The following is a 20504-nucleotide window of genomic DNA, read 5'->3' as shown; positions in this document are numbered from 1 at the left end:
AAGTGCTATATATAATTCGCAAATCTGACGGGCATTCACAGAGTTCTGCAATATTTATGCTCTATTTACTCCCACACAAGGGAAAAATCTCTTATGTTGTACATCTTTTCAGCATACTGGTAGACAGAAACTTATGATTGGTAGCGTGAATACCTGAAACCTAAAATGCATTGCATGAATGCAAAAGTAAACTCCACATGACAAGGGAATGTTCCAATTCATAGGCAAGAGTTCATATGATATGGCATTATAAAGACACAGATTTATGGCAACAAGCCAAACTTAGGTATTCGGCAGTAGCTGACAAAAGCTTGAACCATAGCTCCCAAGTCCAAAATCAGCTTGGCTACAGTCTGAAAATAAGTCTTGTCCTGACCTCCCATAATTTAGAAACAAACAAAATTTAACAGTAATGGTTACACCGAGGTTGAAATTGGAGTACAGTAGACCCCCTTATGTAAAGGTTGCATTCTTGGCAAACCCACTTAAGTTGAATATTTGGATAACTTGGGGAGTTACCCTTAAGTGAGGAGCTGGGCACCAGGCGGCAGCCTGGCTCCCCTCCACTGGTGGGACCTGGGAAACTGACCAGCCATGTGGTCAGTTTCCTGGCTCTCACTGTGAGCTGGAGAGATGGCTCCCAATTCCCCTCTGCTGATGGGACCCAGAAAACTGATCAGCACATTGCTGGTTAGTTTCCCAGTTCCTGCCAGCAGAGGGGAGCCAGGAGCTAGGCTGCCACCTGGTTCCCAGCTCCCCACCGCCCCCAAGGACCAGGAAACTGCTCCTGTCAGGGACAGCAGCCAAGAGTCAGGCTGACACCCCTGACAGAAGCAGTTTCCACGGTCCTGTCAGGAATGGCAGCCTGACAGGGGTGGCATTAACCCGAGACACGTGCAACTCGGTTACACGTATCTAGGGGGTTTACGGTATCTCAAACAAATTCAGTGGAAACAAAACAGTCAAAAATAAAACTCTAAAATATTCCCAACACAAGAACATTCCAATAATTAATGAATTCTGCACAAATAGAAAACGCTAAAAATTATAAAGTGCAATACTGTAACCTAAGAGCAGAATGTACACTTCAAGGACAGAGATTTATGTTGTCTCCATATATCTGGAAATCATAAGAACCCCTCACTGCCACAAAACTCAAAGGGGAAAGGGAACTGATGGATGAAATCTATAAATCAGTACATGTATGCTCCCTCTAGGATGAGCTGCTCCTTCAAAGGGAGATGTAATTAAAAAAAAACCCATTAGGTTTGAAAGCCAACTCCTTATTTCACATAGGGGCTACATGACCCAAGAAGTGAGGAGGTCAATGGAGAACACACACCTTCGGATGGCATTTAACTATTATCAAAGTTAGCAGTTTTGATAATAGTTAAATGATTTACTTTAGTTCAGGGAACAAGATTTCTAACCAATTACTGCTCTTCCCACAAGCAGAGAGCCTGAACAGCTGTTAAAGCTACATGGCCACCTCTAAGGCAGAGATCTCTGGTTTAATGACATTTTCTTCTACTAACCAACAACAGGCAATCCTGTATCACCTTAGAAGTTAACAAATGTATAAGCTCATGACCTAATAAATTTGTCGTCTTCATGGTGCTTTAGGACTGCTTGTTATTTCTGAAGCTACGGACTAACACGACTACCCCTCTGAGACTCCTAGTAACAGTTACACATATGCTTTTATTGGTTGTATATTGACTCTAGTTCCTGCAAACCTATCTGTACCAATACCTATTACTATGTGGTGCTTCTCTCATGTTCCGTGTCTGAAGAACCTGTGCAAACTGTGTCAGTGTCACATGGATCTCCCTCTCACACCAGGAACGAATCTTAAAGTTCACGCAGATTTTCAGTATCTCTTACCGTAACAAAACCTCACAGGTCCATTAAAGCACCTTGGCAAAGTACTACTTGACCAAGGTATTATTTTTGAAAGTAAAATACTTTTTCATCACCACTATTAAGAGAAAGATACAGAGTAGATTCCATGTGTTGGCTGGTAAGTTTTCAAGCCAACTTCAAGGACAATTTAAGGATGCTTCAAGGTTTTATGTACTTGCTTTAGTGACCATAAACGCATTTTACCAGAGACAGCGTGTCCAGCACCAGACACAGAGCAGTCATTGATACAATGCCTTCAGTTTTCAAGATCAAGGGATGCTAGATTTAGGCCACTCAAATAAGCATTTGTTTTTACTAGAGTTGGCCTAGATACCTTTTCCGTTCCAGCTGAGGCGTGTCCAATGTTGTTTGTTGGTTCATTGCTTTAATCCAATAAATAAGGGCCTGAAAAACATATGCTACATGCTTCAGTGAGCAGACATCCAGAACAGGAAGAACATCTGAGTGCTCATCATTGTGAGAACGCATCAGAGAGAGGGCATAGTTTAGGAAGTCTCCACGTGCTGACATCATTCCTTGACGGGCACTGAGCAAAGTGGCACGTCTGTTGAGCAGGGAAAAAAATTGATATATAAATAGTGCTTAGATCAGGGGAGGGCAAGATACAGCCTGGGGGCCAGATCTGGCCCAGCAAACAGCAAGATCTGGCCTGCAGACAGCCCTGCTGGGACCCTCAGGCACACAGCAGGAAGCCACTTAAAGCGTGGGGCTGCCCCAGGTCACCACCCAAATCTTCTGCACCCTCCTTCCTGCAGGTCACAACTCCCTCCTAGGCCCTGAACCCCCTCTCTACACTCACCCTCTCACTGCAGACTTCGCTTTCCCAACACCCATGCCCTCTCCTAGACCCTGCCTGTGGGTCACAACCCCCTCCATTCACCCAAATTTCCTCTCAGCCTCCCCACACTAACCTGCATCTCAGTTCCCTACCCCGAGCTCAGTTCTGCATCCAAGCTGTCCAACCCAAACCCTGCATCTCCTCCACAGAAAACTGGAGTCTTGGACCACTTACCAAAATCTTGGACTGGCCCCCAATTAAAAATTATTGCCCACCCATGACTTAGATAGTACAGTGGTAAGTTGCCTTAGAAATTTATTTATGAGTTGTGTAAAATATGATTGTACATCCTCTAATACATGTAAAGCAAAAATCCTGCAATATTACCAGTATTAGCAAATGAAGTACAAAAATAGAAACACAAAACCTTACATTTAATAAGCATAAGTAGCCAAATTACAACATTTGTGACTCTTGTACTTAAGAAAGATTATGGATTTTAGGTTTATGACAAAAGTCATTTCACTTATCAGCAAAGAAAGTATCTCATTTACCAAAATATATATTCATATTGACGACATTAGTGATAATTAAGGAATCTCCTGTTATATTACAAAAATAATTTACAAGCTATGCTTGAAGTCTAGAATCCCAAAAACTCAGTGAGGAAAGAGGTAACACTGCAACATTAACAAATGCATGTAAGTGAAATATGAAATAAAATTTCACACCTTCTACCCTCAAGTGTTCGTAAACTAGCCTCCTCACGTGCCGTCATCCTCTCCCTTCTTGTTGAGTTTTGGGAAGCATGCAGCGGATGGTTTGGATGTCCAGGGTCACCAGCAGATGCTAGTGCAGAACCATATCGCAACTGAGCTTCAGTAGAGTCCATGATGCTAACCATCCAATTCCAAGTGGGAATAAGCTTTTCTTCTACGTAGTTCTGAACAAAGATGAAAAATAATGAGTTAGTGGCACTACAAGCAAAAACAAAAAGGAAGACCATTGAAGAAGGAGGCACTGACATAATGTTTTTAATTCATGATACCTGCTCCCTCTCCACTAGGACTTAGTCCCAGAGAAGCTTATGAAAGCCATGAGAAAGATCCACTATGCTGTTATCCGCTTCTCATAAACATCAATACTCTACAAAAACCTGCACCTCCAATACCAAGTTTCTTCATTCATCACCTTGGTATCTCTCAGGACAGTCTTCACCAAACACACTGACCTCAACCTCGGAGATCACCATCTTGTATTATTTGATATCGACAGTACACCACCCACCACCCAGACACACATTTTCCAGAGTTCCTTCCAAACTCTGAAATATCCCCCACACTTCTCTTGACTCCACAATCTTTATCTTCAACTCTACTTTACTACCGTGTACTTGAGCCTGTGACTCTGTCCTGCTGTGCTGTCATTTTTCTAATCCCTCAATCTGCTTCTCTGATCCCAACCCACGCTCACACCCTTATTCACTGTCCGCTGCCCCCACTTCAATCTCCCCCCTCACTGCAGACTTCAAACATGTCCTTGCATCTGTTATGCTAATGCCCCCAACCACATTTGCACAGCCAACTAAGAGACCAACACAAAGTTAGCTCAAGTCTAGTCCATATAGTCACTGCCTGATGTCATTTTTACAATCACTAGAATGGCCCACCACCATTTCAAACCTAACAGTCAAAACAGTAGCATTCCCTAAATGTATCTGCACAATGTAAACAAATTCAGCCCAATGAATTTCACCACATTAGTGGAATATTCAACTCATCTCCAACCTCCTCCAGATAACTCAACCCAGTTATCAGGTCCTTTTCTTTACTTCCGTCCCTTTACAAGCATACCAGGCACTGAAGTATTTAAGCATTGTTTCTCCTCCACAACTAAGGCAGCTAGATTTCTCGTCTTGATTTCCCTCTTTCTCCTTTAGAGAAAGATGTATCCACACCTACAACTGTAGCCAAAAAACCAAGCAGAAAGCAAATCAACTTGCTCTCCAGCACTACATATAGTTTCACCCCTCCGTTAACTCCTCTCATCTTTGGTATCAGAACAAACTAACATGGCTACCTCTCTGTTACTTTTGTATCAAGTTCAAGTTCCTCATCTGCAAATTAGAGCTCCCCTATTCCCATTGCCTATGCTCTCTAAACTTTCCTCCTGGAAGCCCCATGTCAATTTCCAAGCATTCTTTAAGTTTTCTTCCATGCTGCCTCATTTTAAACTACCTTTCTCCCCATGTATCAGAGAGGAAGCTGTGTTAGTCTGTACCTTTGAGAACAACAAGAAGTCCTGTGGCACCTTATAGACTAACAGATATTTCTCCCCATGTGACAGCTGTCATCCTTATACCCTTTCAAATCCTTCCTTATACATTCCCTCTTCTCTGAATGCCACCATAAACTGACGTGCAATACTCCAGGGCCTAAATTAAACCTTCAACATTGAATGGCTCTCTGATTGAAGAGCTAAGTGGATGGCTAGGGGAGGATAAGGTGTTGGTCCTGAAGAGATGTTCCCTGAAGAGAGGCTGGACTCACCAGCAGGGAGGCCTGGGGAGTGGATCTCTGGAGAGCACCTTCGCAAGACACCTGGGGACTAGCCTGGAGAGTGGGGCCCTGGCGCATGGGCTAAAGAAACTCTAAACACAATGCTGCTGTTGGCTCTTGAGCTGGTGACCTGAAGTATACTCCTTGAAGAAGGGAGTGGAAAAAAACCTATTGCTTCTATGTAGGTTTATTGTGGAATTATTCCTGAATATGTTTACTGTGAGTTTGCTGAGACTGATTTTACTGCAGGGGTATTTTTGGCTGGAAGAAGATAGGAAGGGGGCAAATTATGCCCAGCAGTGAGTTTTGCAAGCCATGATACATTATTTCAAACCACTCAAACATGGATAGAAAGAGATGTAAAAATACCAAGTATCAATGATGTAAAGTCTGTAGATATAATTTTGACTAAAATCTGAAAATTTTACCCTAAATGCTTTCAGAGAGACCAAATTATCTGTATTTCAGAGTAATCTAATGTGATAAAAAATATTTAAAATTCTACAGCAATTACTGGAATGCAAATCCACATATTTTTAAAAAAATGTTAGCACTGAAACCGGTATGTGTCCAGAATGTTCTAGTTGCACCATACCTGCAAGTTTACTGCATCCTGGTAAGTCAGTTTGACGGCAGCAGGGATCTGGGAGTATACCAGATGATTGTATTTGGGAATCAAACCCATCAAATCAGATATCTGTCGGATCACAATACTGTAGGCCCTCGCTAAACTGCTTGCAGAAGTTAAATAGCTGCTTGCATTGCTAGCTTCTAAAGCTGCAGCTGCTGCTGCAGCACTTGTGCTGATGGTCCCACTTCGACGTAAATTTGATGGATCAATATAAATCAGACCTGCTGAACTTGCTAAAGATAAGAGAAAGTATGACATCATTAATGATTTTATATACCCTTTACTAAATCTTGTGCTTCACAACAGAAAAGATTACTAAAACAAACTAAACTTGTAGGTGATTGAACATAAAGTACCCTTCCTAACCCTGCAGCTCTACCTAGCAAAACTTAATATTAACATCTTGCAGCGGAAATCAATACCGTAATCTGCTAATTTCTTAACTAAATCTTAAACAGACAAAGCACTTTAACACTGTGCATGCTCCTCTTAAGCTAAAGCAAATGATAATAAGTGGTCAAACCAATGTATCTAATTCTTAATTCTATTGACTGGTCTACATTAATGCTGTAAATCGACCTAAATTATGCTACCTTAGTTATGTAAGTTACGTAACTGAAGTTCACATAAATTAGATCAATGTACAGCAGTGTTTACATCACGCTACGTTGATGGGAGATGCTCTCCAGACCACCTACTTTCAACAGAAAAGCACTCCGCCATCGACTTAGCTTGTCTTTGCCAGACTTGCTATACTGACACTGCTACATTGATCACAGCACTGCCAATTTGGTCATAAGTACAGATTAAACACCAAAACCATTTATAAATGATATACATGCAACTGCTGAGACTTGCCTGCTGGGGCAGAAGTACTTGATGGAGTGGTGCTTGTTGTTCTCTGATTCTGGGTGTTACGAACAGCCCACTGCATTGAACGGGGAGCTTGAGCAGCACCATTGGCATGAGAGCTATTTGTGGTTCGCTCTAAAGGCTCATCAAGCATGAAGGTCTCCTGCTCTATGTCATCACTCTGGCTACTACTGCTATCTGAATCACTGGAGTCATTTGACTGAGAATCGTCCTCAGAAAAAAATGCTGGAACACTGCTAGCACCTGTGTAGGAAAAGAGGGTTTACTGTAAATCAATTATATGTAGTGGTGCACTGTCAGAGTACAGCTATCAAACGTGTGTTCAACAACTTCTTCCTGCAAAACAGGCACTCATAACTTTCAAGCGCCATGCTTACAGAACATCCAGAAATGCATTCTAACAAAGTGTCCTTAAAATACTAATGCTAACTTTCCCTGACAGTTTTACAGAAAGGCAATCAAATTAGTTTTACTTCTTGTGTTTTGAAAGGAAGTTAAATGACTAAGGAATATTTTAATTAAACCTCAATCCTTTTCAATAACAGGTAATAGAGCAAAAAGTCAAAGTATGGGCTTGAATTTTAGCTGACTTCAAAACTGCTTTAGAAAGATCCTGCTTCCAAACAAGAAAGCAAAACTGTTGCCCTCAAAAATATTTAAAATTATAAGTTACATACAAGTAGTATTTAGTTACACAGGAAAAAGAAACAATGTATGCTGTTTTCTACAACACCCCAGGTATTTTCATAGTGACACTAAAAATAGTTGCACAGCAACATAATGCCATACTACGAGAGCCCACTTCTCGTAAGAGGGCTGCATACTCCCTTTTCACTGAAACTCAAGACATTAAGGCTATTGTCACACTATTGTTGTTTTTTGGGATACAACTGCAGGGCTAAACAACACACTCAAAACAGCAGCACTGTTTTGAATGCAGTATGCCATTTCAGCTACCTCTCGTCATGAGAGGGGTAGCAGAGACTTCAACATAGCTCCTTATTTCAAACTTCGGTGCTGTTTGGATGGCACCAAGTTTGAAATAAGGTAACTCAAAGTAACTTCTGCAAATCCAAGTTAAGTGAGAAGGATTAGCTTCAGAGAGAAGATTATGGGAGGAGAAAAGTCTTATTTAAGTACTGAATTAAAACAGGAGAAGAAATAATTCTTTCCCCACATTTCTCCAGCATTTGTTCACAGCCCTTTACCGCCTTTGGCACTAGGCTGCATGCAACCCTCAAATATTAGAACTTGTTACAGGAAGTCTCTCTCAACTTGTACTTAATCAGATACTTTCCTATATCATGTACTACATTTGAGAGAGTTTATCTGTGAGCAAGCAAGTCTCTCTCTCCATTGGTTCGAGAACTTCTCCTAAATGGTAAGGGAGCTACAGAACACCAAATTTGGTACCATGATTTAAAGTAAGATAAAGATTTGGTTGTGCCAGGAGAAAGGATGTGCCTAGAATGAAACCGTTCTCCATAGCACAGCAAGGGGAGAGGTAAACCAGGAGAGAGAGTTATGCTGTTCAATGAGCACAGGGAGCACCAAGAGGCCAGACTTGTAGAACCAGGACAGCTAGAACCCCACTGAACCAGCAAGGGCTGAGGTAAGCTTCCTGCCCTCTCCCCCACCTAGTACTGCTGCAGCCAGCCCTAGGGAACCACTGTGTGGCCCCTGCCATGGCCAATTCAAGGGAGATACCACCCAGGGAGCACAGTCCATGCTGGCTCCTCTGGCTCCAATGTCCCAGGCCATTGCCCTGAGCCCCTCCTCACCACCCAAACCCTCACTCCAACACCCTCATACATTCCCAGACCCCTGACCTGAGCCTCTTCTCACCCCACCCTTCACTCCCGAATCCCCCACCAGACCTCTGCCTTGCACCCTTCCTCACTCCCAATCCTGACTCCAGCATCACCCCACCGCTAGGCCCCTGCTCTGAGTCCTCCCCACCAACCCAGACTCCAGCACCCCTCCACACAAGTCTCCTGACCTGAGCCTCCCATTGTACTGCTTCCCCCACCCTGATTCCTGCACCAACTATACCATGCCTTGAGCCCCGCCACCTCAGCTACCAACCCCTGCCCTGACTTTTGCACACACCCCAAACCCTGCCCTGAGCCCCACAAGCACCCAAGCAACACTGGGTACATCCTCTAGTATATGCCTAAAAACTGGCATCCAAGTTTAAGGCCTTGTCCAAACTCCCACGATAAGTTACACTACTCCAGCTGCATGAGAAACGTAGCTGGAGTCAGCACAGCTAAACTGAACTTATTGCAGTGTTTACACCACACTTCTGTTGAATTACCTTACGCCTTTCATTCCAGAGGAGTACAAGAGTTGAGCAGGGAACACTTCTCTAGATACAAGGATTTATGGGTCCCCTATACTAACAAACTGGTGCCCCTATTCCAGAGGGCAGTCAAACAGGGAGGGAGGGAGATTATTTTTAGAAATGTGATTTCATAATCTTCAGCAACACACTAATGAAATATTTTAAAGTAAATTTTAAAGTGAAGTCCTGTAGACTACCACAGTAAATTCAGAGCTGATAGGATAATCCTGAAGCTGACAAATGCCTGGTGAATGGCTCTTTCACAGGTTCAGGTTTTTTTGCTAATAGGTCTGTCAGGCTTTGAACTTTTAAGTTATCCAGAGGAAAGAGAGCCACAAAACAGGGACAGCAAGAAGCAGGTACATGGACCTTAAAACCCAGCAGGTGCTCCAAAATGTCAGGCTCCCTATGCAGCTGCATATTCTGTGTATGCATAAGAAAGGCCCTACCTCCACTGCATCAGTTGTAAGTGTAGACATGGCTGTGATGAAGAACAATAAAAGAGAGGATGAAATGGGATACCTGCTTCTGATCCTGCAGTAGCTGCAGTGACTACACTTCTGCGCCCACTAGCATTATCCTGGTTGCTGTGGTTACTCTCACTGTCACTTTCTGTTTCAGCTGCTGCTAGTAGATCCAGCTCCATGTCACTGCCTATAAATGCAAAAAAACCCACAACATTAACATCTGAACAGAAAATAATTTAACACCAAAGGAATTTGTATAGTCTTGTATATTTACCACATCTCAAAATTATAAGATAGCACTAAGCAACTTATTGCCGTCTCAGTTCTACACTTTTATTTCTTTTAAGCTTTGACACTTAAGAACTCAAGTCACAAGATTTTACATTTGAAGTGACATTCTCAACCTTAACTCTGCTGCCTGAGCATATGTATGACTGAGGCCAAGTCTACACTGTAGAAATATCCTCTTCTGAGGTGATTTATATGTCCCTGTCCATGAGCTGTGGTGTCTGTGTGGTTGCCCTGCATCCTAACCAAACAGCTCTTAAGCTAAGCATTCAAACTTATAATCTGCTTTACCAGCAGTGGTGACATATTTCCCTCACAAACCACATCAAAACTAAAAGAATTGTAAAGTATATTTACTATTAGAATAGTGTTCAGATACACAAAATGGCCGCTGGAAAATGACAGTTAGAGAATGACAGTTGCAATTAATATTCGGCGGGCTATGAATATGTATGAAGTTATGGTTTGAAAGGTTTCAAACTGATTGGTCAATTTAGAATCCTTATCCATATGTAATAGTCAAATGCCCCTTTGATACATTGTGGCACTGAGGAGGACCTAGCAGGCAGAAGTTGTCAAACAGGTCCACCCAGGCTGCATATATTCAGGAGAGCAGCCCTGCTTGGGGCATTCTGGACCAGACCTTGGAGGAGAGCAGAAGAAGAAGAAAGAAGACTACAGAGAAGGACTGAGCTAAGAGCTGGACTGAGCCTGTAGCCGAACATCGCTGGCGGAAGAGCCGAAGCTGACCTGCGTGTCAGTCATCGCTCGCTAGCTGCTGTGGGCCGATGAAGAACAGAAGAGTTCCAGCCAAAAGACCAGAAGAGCTCTAGCCTATACAGAGCAAAAATCACTAGTAAGGCTCCGGTTCTTCTATCCGGAGGGTTTGCCCGGCAGACTGTACCGCCTAACAACGGTGCCCTGCACGGGGAAACCGCAGCAGCGACCCTGCCCTTCCAGTCACCGACCCTAGCTCAGGCCGGTGTCTGAAATATCACAGTCGTTCCTAAAAAATACAGGAGGTTTTTGTTAACCAAGCTGGTTCTTCCTCCTGGCTCTCTTTTTCTTCCTCCTTTACTATCTGACCTGACGCGGCTGCCGTACAAGCGCGCCGTGAGGGTCATAACTTCCTAGCTCGAAGAGAACTACAGGCCCAGCGCCTGGATCACAGAGCAGGAATAAGGAGGTATTTATGGTCTGGCTTTAAGGTTAATATAAACAATTAGGTGAGCAGTTAATGTTTTTATATAATTTTGTAACAGAGGGTGGATTGGGACTTTCCCAAGTCCATGATCTGCGTCTTATATTTTGTACTCCTTGTCTCTTTGTAAAGGCACAGGAGGCCAATGCTATTGATCTAGCCTAAAACTATTACATGCACACAGAAGGGTAGTTAGGTAAACTGCTTTATAATTATAATCCAGAGCTATAAGTTCCCCCCTATTTAGGAGGGTAAAGCGGTCAGGGATAACCCTATAAAGGGAAAACCCTGGTATTCTTAGTAACCCTTTAAGGGTAATGAAGGTCTGCAATAAAGGGCTACCATAACAAGGTGGTCGAAATAGGCAGTACCATTTTTTGAGGGGATAACCTTTAACTAGGAAAACCTCTCCACTTAACTAAGGGGAAAACCTCTCAGAAGGAAACCCCGCATATACTGGGCTCTCCCCTGCTTGGCCAGCAGGGCAACCCATTTAACTAGAGAATTGACCTAGCTTAGCGCAGGCAAATTCTTTTTCTAAGTAAGATCTGCTCCCCGCGGTAGTCGGCCAAGGGTTGAGCGACCTGGTGAACCTCAGGAAGATCCAGGGATAAATAAATACAATACAGCTCTGAAGTTAATCTTTCCATTTTACAGCACGCATCGAAGGCTGCACGGCCCGTCCCGGAGGCGCAGTAAGTAGCTGAGGGGTTAGATAGCAGTGCTGTTATAGCAGTTACCTATTGTTTAAGGCTATAAGCCAATTAGTATTCAAATCCTGTGCTTATTTCAGAAAAACAAGGGTCCATATATTTTGTGTTGCTTAGCTTACCACAATCCATACTTTGGTGTTATAAAATAAACCCTTTCTCCCTGTTTGAACCTGACATCTTGTTGGTATTTCTTCCTTGGGTAAACACACCGCAGCAGCGCAGTTCACACACCCTGAAACCCCGTTGTGATTAGACCCACCGTAGACGGCGAGCAGGGTCGCGGGGTAAAATCCTGGGAGCATTGGTAAGGACTCAGTTTTAGTCCAGTCCATTGCTCTGGTGTGACTGACTTAGCCTAATCAATATTCAAATTTATTCTTATGTCACTCACATCCTCGATATACACTAGACCTTAAAGTTGACTGTAGATACGCAGTTGCAGATACGGCAATAATGTAGGTGGAATTGACATATCTATCATCGACTTACCTGGTCATCTTCACTGAAGGAGGTCGATGGGAGAACTTCTCCTGTTGCCCTTCCTTACTCCTTGCAAAATTGAGTAGTAAAAGTGTCAACTGTCAACCTTTGATAGTTCAATTTTGCATGTGCCCACTAGATGCACTAAAATCGAATCCTGGAAGGTTGACCCTGATCATGTCATTCTATCAGGTAGTGTAGATGTACCCATAGTCATTAATTATAAGCTCATGTACTCTTTCAAGAAACAACATGTACAGACAAAATAATATCTGAATTATCTTGGGAGCAGCTGCAGCCTTCAAGTAAGTGGAGTCTGTCGGTAACACTTAGTTTCTACTCACTTTTCAATACTGGACAAACCCAAAATCTAGATAATTAGGATTATATGCAAATAAAATTATTCAAAAGGAAAAGCCAGGGTAATTCTGACTTTAGAAACATAGAAAATACCATACTTAATCTGAATTGTGGTCCATATAGGCTGACACACTGTCTCTGGCAGTGACTGATACCAGTCACATAAAACAAAAGTGCAACAGTTCGCACATTAGACTATTACGGAATAGTAACAGAGAGAAAGCCGTGCTAGTCTATATACTATCAAAACAAAAAAGCAGTCAAGAAGCACTTTAAAGACTAACAAAATAATTTATTAGGTGAGCTTTCGTGGGACAGACCCACTTCTTCAGACCACAGCCAGACCAGAACAGACCTAACGTTCAAGGCAGAGAACCAAAAATAGTAATCAAGGTTGACAAATCACAATGCAAAAGAGCCCCCATAATGACCCAGAAAATTCCCATCCCAGTTCAAACCATGCATTAATGTGTCAAATTTGAGTATAAAAGAGAGTCCAGCAGCATCTCCCTCCAGACTGCCGTGAAAATTCCTCCTCAGTGAGACGCAAACCCTCAAGTCATTAACAGAATGGCCCACTCATTAAAATCCTGGCTGACAAGTTTTTGGATCAGGAGTGTTCCCCTGTCTGCCCTATACCCACCAACTCTCCGTCCAAGAGAGTTCGAAGTCCATCCAACACACAAAGCATCTGGGCATCGCCGGCACACGATGGCATATATGATGTTTGTTAGTTGAGGAACATGAGAATGTGCCCGTGATTCTGTGAATAACCTAGTCAGGTCGAGCGATGGCACCTCCAGAACAGACATGTGGACAAAGCTGGCAGCGAGCTCTGCCGTAAGGAAAAGCTCCAGGACCAGTGCCCTGTACTCTTCGGTTTCTGTCAGTAGGATCAGACCAATTGCGATTGCACCCAAGGGGTTGACTGTAAACAATGGATCCAGCCACGTGTGCAGCATAGAAGCCAGAAGCCTGCAGGCAAGCACAGCGATCAGTGGGTTTCTGGTAGAGTGTGGTACTGATCAGGCCATCCTGGATTTGTACTGTAGTGTTCAGGAAATGCACCCCCGCGCGGCGCAATCGAGGCACAAGTTGATGGTGGGGTGCAGACTGTCAAAGTCCCTGTGGAATTCCTCCAGAGTCTCCACACCAGGGGTCCAAACCATAAAGATGTCATCAATGCACCTCAAGTAAAGGAGGGGCAAGAGGGGACAAGAGTCAAGGAATCACAGTTCCAGGCCAGCCATAAATATACCAGCATATTGTTGGGCCATGAGGGTGCCCACAGCAGTTCCACCAATCTGGAGGCACAAACCATTCCCACATCGGAAACAACTGTGGGCAAGAACAAAGCTACAGAGGTCAGACACCACATTGGCTGTGGCGACATCAGGGATGGTATTCCTAATCACTTATAATATGTTTTTGTGTGGAACATTAGTGCACAGAGCCTCTACATCTATGGTGGCAAGGATGGTGTTGTCAGGAACTTTTCCAGTGTTTTGTTACTTTCCTCAGGAAGTCAGTGGTATCTCGGAGATAGCTGAGAGTGTTGGTAGCATAGAGTTTGAGGACAGAATCTGCATAACTTGATAGTCCGTTGGCAAGGGCACCAATACCCGAAATGATAGGGCGTCCAGGGCTCCCAGATTTGTGGATTTCGGGAAGTAAATAGAATAATCTGAGTTGAGTGAATAAGGTTCTGAGTAGCAGCAGGGAGCTCCTCAAGCAGTTGTAATTTCCCCTGGAATTCCAAAGTGGGATCAGAGGAGAGAGGCCTCCAAAATGTGGTGCTGGAGAGCCGCCCAGCCGCCCCACATTAGCAGTCTGACTTATGCATGATGACAACAGCACCCCTTTTGTCAGCTGGTTTGATTATAATGCCTGGGTTATTTTTGAGACTCTGGACAACATAACAATCAACATAGTTGAGATTGTATCTCATTTGGCATTGTTTGCGTATAATATCAGTCTGAGCACAGTTGCAGAAGCATTATATGTTATAGGGGCTCTTTTGCATGCTTAGCTTAATCTGGTTCTTGGCTCCCCTTCCCCACTCTTCTGTCCCTCTACTTTCTAATTTGCAGGCCTTGATAATTTTTTTCTGATTTGTCAACCTTGATTACTGTTTTTGGTTCTCTGTGCCTTGAATGTTGGGTCTGTTCTGGTATGGCTGTGGTCTGAAGGGGTGGGGCTGTCCGGAGAAAGCTCACCTAATAAGTTGTTTTGTTAGTCTTTAAAGTGCTACTCGACTGCTTTTTTGTTTCGATATTATGGAATAGTTTGCCATAGGAAGAAATCTTCTCTAACCTAATAATTTGCAGCTGTCTTAAGACCTCAAACATAAATGTTTATACCCCTTTTATTTTTCTAAGTGTGCTAGCAATTCAAAAAAAAATTTTTTCCACAATCTGTATTACTTTGCATTTGGCAATAATGCATTTTTCCCCCATCATGCTATTCACTTCCCTGAAGTTGTGTCATGTTTCTCTAGTAGTCCTGTCTTTTTCACTCTTGAATAACCTAAATAACTGGGTAATTTAAAATTTATGCCATCGCCTCATTCACTCCAATTATATCATTAATAATTGTGAATGAAAATATTGTCCTTTTCTGAATCACTGGGGTGTCCCACCTAATCTTTCCTAATATTTAAAACTGACTTTCTACTCATTTTTTAATCTGGAACAGTTTCTAGCCCATAAAACACTTGTGACAGACTTTATTCAGGTGGGTTTTGAAATTTCAAATAAATTAGATACTTCAGGGTTTTTTTTCGCCCCTACTATTTTGCTGACATGCTAGGAAGAACTGTAGTATGATTTTCCTTTGAAAAAATAGTCCTCTAATGTAAATACTAAATACATCATCACTGGACCTAACCACATCAGTTACATGATCAGAGGCTCTCATTGCTGCACTTCCACTAATGTGATATATGCCGTCATGTGCCAGCAATGTCCCTCTGCTGTGTATATTGGACAAACTAGACAACCACTTTGCCAAAGAATGAATGGACACAAATCAGACATGGGGAATTTGAATACAGATAAACTGGTTAGTGAGCATTTTAATTTGGCAGGATACACTATCAACACTTAATGGCACGCATTTTAAAAACAAAGAGATTTTAACACCAGATTACAAAGGGAGACATCTGAATTGGAAATTATTTTCAAGTTTGATACCCATGAACATGAACTCAACAAAGATACCAATTACCTTATGCATTACAAGGATAATTTGCCCACAGGCATCCCAGTTAACTTAGACACTTTGCAGGGGCTTTTTTCCTCCTCCCTTCCCCATCCAGCTGATTCATCAGGTTTTTTTTCAATTTTTTTAAAATTATTTTTCTCTCAGTTACCAGTATTCTCCGCCTCATGAAAGCTCATCACCTAACAAATAATACTGCTAGTCTTTAAGGTGCTACAGAACTGTTCTTTATTTTATTTTATTTTTATTTTTATTTTTGTGGACAAACACTGCTACCTCTCTGAGACGACAAGCCATTAAGTCATTATTTGCCAAGTTAAAGTGCTCAATTTTCCTACCTGTTATATTCAGAGATGGCAGACATCCTACTTAATTAACACGTCCCAGAGATTCTGGTTTCTCCCTGCCCCTCTTTTCCTCTCCCTTCACCTCCCCCGCACCCCTTCAAATTTTAAATTTAGCTGATTCTTCAGTTTCTCTCAGTTTTTCTCTCAGTCATGCTCCAGAATCTGAAGTGGATATTTCCCATGAAAGCTCATTACCTCATAAATAGTTATTCTTTAAGGTGCTACAGGACTGTTTGCTACGGACTGTTTTGCAAAGATAAAGACTAACATGGCTACCTCTCTGAGACTACATTATGCTTTTAGATGTACAAAAGATTACATGCCACTCTGTCTTTGGGAGGGGATTTTTTGACTGGTTTGTCAAGCGTCTTGTCTGTAAAAAGGGTAGAGAGTGGAAGGAAGGAGGAAGGAAATATGCTCCTTTTGCATTATGGAATAAAACTGTTAATAAAGAAATAGTATATGAATGAAAAGTGCTTACCATCTTCATCATGCTCATCATGATGTCCTTCTGCTTCAGCATTTTCTTCACCATGTTCTTCTTGTTCATCATGGTGGTCTTCTTCTCCAGCTACTCCTTCAACCACTTCAACCTGGAAAATGCTTTTTTATTATTAAGCTGTAACATGTCTATCTCAGTTTTGTTGAAGTAAAAACTTTCTGCTTTTTCCAACATTTTATTCTGTAAATCATACTGTAAGGCAACAATGCTGTTTCCTGCAGCAATACCAGTAAAACGTATGCATGCAACTCGAGCAGGAGTGAGGAGGCAGAAGGCATTTATTTGGTTTGGTCTGCGTGGAAGCCAATCTGACAGGTCACAAATGAAGTACTATGGAACAGATAAGGCATCCAAAGATAAAACTGGCTTAGACATCACAGTCTAATACTGAGAAGGAAATTCTGGTCATGAACACGAGGTTTAATTAACCCTTTTTAAATGCATAGTCTTTTTATTATTATTAGCAGCCATCTAGAAACCTACATGGGATCTTATCCAACGGAAAACACTGCTTGTGGACCTATGCTTTGAAATCTACTGTATGTTAACTGATTTTTATAACAAAATATCACCCAAATCACTTAAAACATACAGCTTGAAAAGGACTCAGTATTACTTTAATGGTATTCTGGATCATTCCAGTTTCACAGAATTCAAATTTAAGAACATGTCTAAACACCATTCAGTCCAAGCCTGCTTCCATAGCAGGACTGAACCACACTGTAATCATGTCAAATCATACTATCTCAAAAAGCAAACCTTCACCATACTTTTTTCCAACGTATACCAGACCTTGCTTTCAGCACTGCTGGAGATCATGCAGTCTCAACACCATTAAAACAAAAAAGCAGTCATGTAGCACTTTAAAGACTAATAAAATAATTTATTAGGTGATGAGCTGTCATGGGACAGACCCACTTCTTCAGATCACAGCCTTACCAGAACAGACTCAATATATAAAACACAGAGGTCCAAAAATTGTTATCCAGGTTGGCAAATCAGAAAAATGGGGTGGAGGATGTGGAATGGGGAAAGAAAGGTTACTCACCGTAGTAACGGTGGTTCTTCAAGATGTGTCCCCCTGGGTGTTCCACATTAGGTGTCGGGCTCGCCCGGCGCCGCAGACCGGATCTTCCAAGCAGTTTCTGCCGGACCGCGCATGCGCCGGTGCGCGCCACTCCCCCGCGCGCTCCCGGCCACGTGCGCGATCCAGTCCCCGCCAGTTCCTTGACCAACCGCCTCGGATGCTCCTGCAAAACACTAAACAGAGATCCGGAGCGGGGAGGATGGGCGGGTAGTGGAGCACCCACGGGGACACATCTCAAAGAACCACCGTTACTACGGTGAGTAACCTTTCTTTCTTCTTCGAGTGTCCCCGTGAGTGCTCCACATTAGGTGACTACTCAGCAGTAACCCAAGATAGGAGGTGGGTAATCGGATTATGTGCAACTTGTCCCCGAGAGGACCGCTGTCGAGAGACGGGTATCCTCTTGGAATACCCTGTGAAGGGCGTAATGTTTGGCGAAGGTGTCACAGGATGACCAGGTCGCCACTCTGCAAATGTCTTTTAGTGCAACGCCCTTGAAAAAGGGCTGTTGATGCTGCCACCGCCCTAGTGGAATGAGCCCTGGGCATGGCCAGGAAAGGAGTCTCTTTGAGTTTGTAGCACATTTTTATGCAAGATACGATGTGCTTCGAGATTCTCTGCGAAGAGAGACATTCTCCTTTTGATTTGGGAGCGATAGAGACTAGGAGTCTATCCGTTCTCTGGAAGGACTTGGTCCTGTCTATATAGAAAGCTAGCGCCTCCTCACGTCCAGGAGGTGTAGGCGCGCCTCTTTCTTAGAGTTATGAGGCTTTGGATAAAACGAGGGTAAACAATAGGTTCGTTAGTATGAAACTCAGAAAGAAACTTTAGGAACAAAGGCTGGATGCAGCCGTATGGTTACCACCTCCTTGGAAAAAACAGCGCAGGGTGGCGTTGCCATAACTGCCGCAAGCTCGCTCACCCTGCGAGCTGACGTGATTGTGAGAAGAAAGATTGTCTTTATCATAAGGAGGCAGAGGGAAACCGTGGCCAAAGGCTCGAACGGTGGTCCCCTTTTCGCATTAAGCACCAGGTCCAAGTTCCACGAAAGTGGAAGCGGTTTCCGAGGGGGGTATAGGTTTACCAGCCCTTTAAGGAACCTGGTAACCATGGGATGGGCGAACACCATGTGCCCTGTCTCTCCGTGTCTGAATGCCAAAAAGGCGGCAAGGTGGACCTTAAACGAGGATAGCGAGAGTCCTCCTCTCTTGAGGTCCAGTAAATACTCTAATATCACAGCCATAGGCACCGAAAGGGGGGCTAGCTGTTTGGTAGAACACCATGCCGTAAAGCGAGTCCATTTCTGCTTGTAGGTCTTCCTGGTGGAAGTCCTCCTGCTACTTTCTAGGACTTGCTGCACTTCCTCCGTACATGTGCTCTCTAGGGAGCTGAGCCATGGATTAACCACGTTTGTAGTCGCAGGCCTTGGGGGTGCGGATGCACTATGGACCCCTGGGCTTGCGTGAGCAGATCCGGCGCCACCGGAAGGGGCATCGGTGGCCGGTCCGACATGCGCAGGAGTAGGGGGAACCATTGCTGTCGATCCCACGTTGGGACTGTCGGGATCATTCAGGCTCCTTCCCTCCTGGCTTTCTGCAACACTTTGTGGATCAGCACTGTGGGAGGGAAAGCGTAAAGCAGGGGGCCCCTCCATGAGATCGCGAAGGCGTCCCTCAGGGACCCCCGTCCCAGTCCTGCCCTGGAGCAGAATCGTGGGCACTTCTTGTTGTGCTGAGTAGCAAACAGGTCTATCTGGGGAAAAACCCCATGCATGAAAAATCGGTTGCAGCAGATCGGGATGGATCTGCCACTCGTGCGTGCGTGCGAAACGCCTGCTCAGCTGGTCTGCCTTCACATTGTGAGCGCCTGGGAAGTACGAGGCTTTCAAGGTTATATTGTTGGCGATGCAGCAGTTTCACGACCGGACTGCTTCTGCACATAAGGCACGGGACTGAGCTCCTCCTTGCCGATTTATATAAAACATGGTGGAGGTATTGTCTATACTGATCCCGACTACTTTGCCTTTTATATGGTCTCGAAAGTGTCTGCAGGCGTTGAACACTGCTCTGAGCTCCAGTATATTTGTGTGCAGTGACTGCTCCGTGGAGGACCACAGCCCTTGCGTCACCTCTTCGCCCATGTGTGCTCCCCACCCTATGAGGGAGGCATCTGTAGTAAGAAAAACCAATATGTGTGGTTGGTGGAAGGGTACCCCTGTTAGCAGGTTCTCGGGGTTTACCCACATTGCAGGGATTTGCGCACCTCTGTTGTGGGCGACGCCACCCTGTGAACAGTGTGTGCTGCCGGGTTGTATACGCTCGCCAGCCAGTGCTGCATGCTGCGCATGTGTAACCTGGCGTTCTGTTCTACGAACGTCGCTGCTGCCATGTGGCCCAGCAGCTGTAAGCACGTCAGAACCAGCACTGTAGGGCTGAAGGCGAAGACTTGCACGAGGGAGCCGACGGCCCGAAAGCGAGTCTCTGGTAGATACGTCCTCGCTGTAATAGAATTTATGCGTGCCCCTACGAACTCTATGTCCTGTGTGGGGTCTATCTTTGATTTTGTCAGATTGATAACCAGGCCGAGCAAAGAGAACGTGCCTGCTGTGACGCATATCATGCGTAGTACCTCCTCCTTCGAGGCCCCTTTGAGTAGGCAGTCATCCGGATACTGGAATATAAATACCCCCTGTCTGTGCAGGTAGGCTGACACCACTGCCAAGGGCTTGGTGAA

The 20504-nt window shown here is 43.9% G+C and overlaps 1 protein-coding gene across 1 annotated transcript in view; it reads right to left on the bottom strand.

Moving 5' to 3' along the window:
- The window catches only part of UBR5 (ubiquitin protein ligase E3 component n-recognin 5), a 160812-nt gene that overhangs the window by 36002 nt on the left and 104306 nt on the right, over positions 1 to 20504 (bottom strand). The window contains exons 36-41 of the mRNA XM_074986831.1: positions 16664 to 16775; positions 9630 to 9761; positions 6749 to 7006; positions 5855 to 6123; positions 3433 to 3644; positions 2237 to 2467 (exon numbers count right to left, since the gene is read on the bottom strand). Coding sequence (XP_074842932.1) covers positions 2237 to 2467; positions 3433 to 3644; positions 5855 to 6123; positions 6749 to 7006; positions 9630 to 9761; positions 16664 to 16775 — 1214 coding nt within the window. The remainder of the gene's footprint in view (positions 1 to 2236; positions 2468 to 3432; positions 3645 to 5854; positions 6124 to 6748; positions 7007 to 9629; positions 9762 to 16663; positions 16776 to 20504) is intronic.

This window comes from Carettochelys insculpta, chromosome 2 (assembly GCF_033958435.1).
Source record: "Carettochelys insculpta isolate YL-2023 chromosome 2, ASM3395843v1, whole genome shotgun sequence".
In the NCBI taxonomy this organism is placed as follows: Eukaryota; Metazoa; Chordata; order Testudines; family Carettochelyidae; genus Carettochelys; species Carettochelys insculpta.
This window is presented reverse-complemented; position numbering and strand designations above follow the sequence as displayed.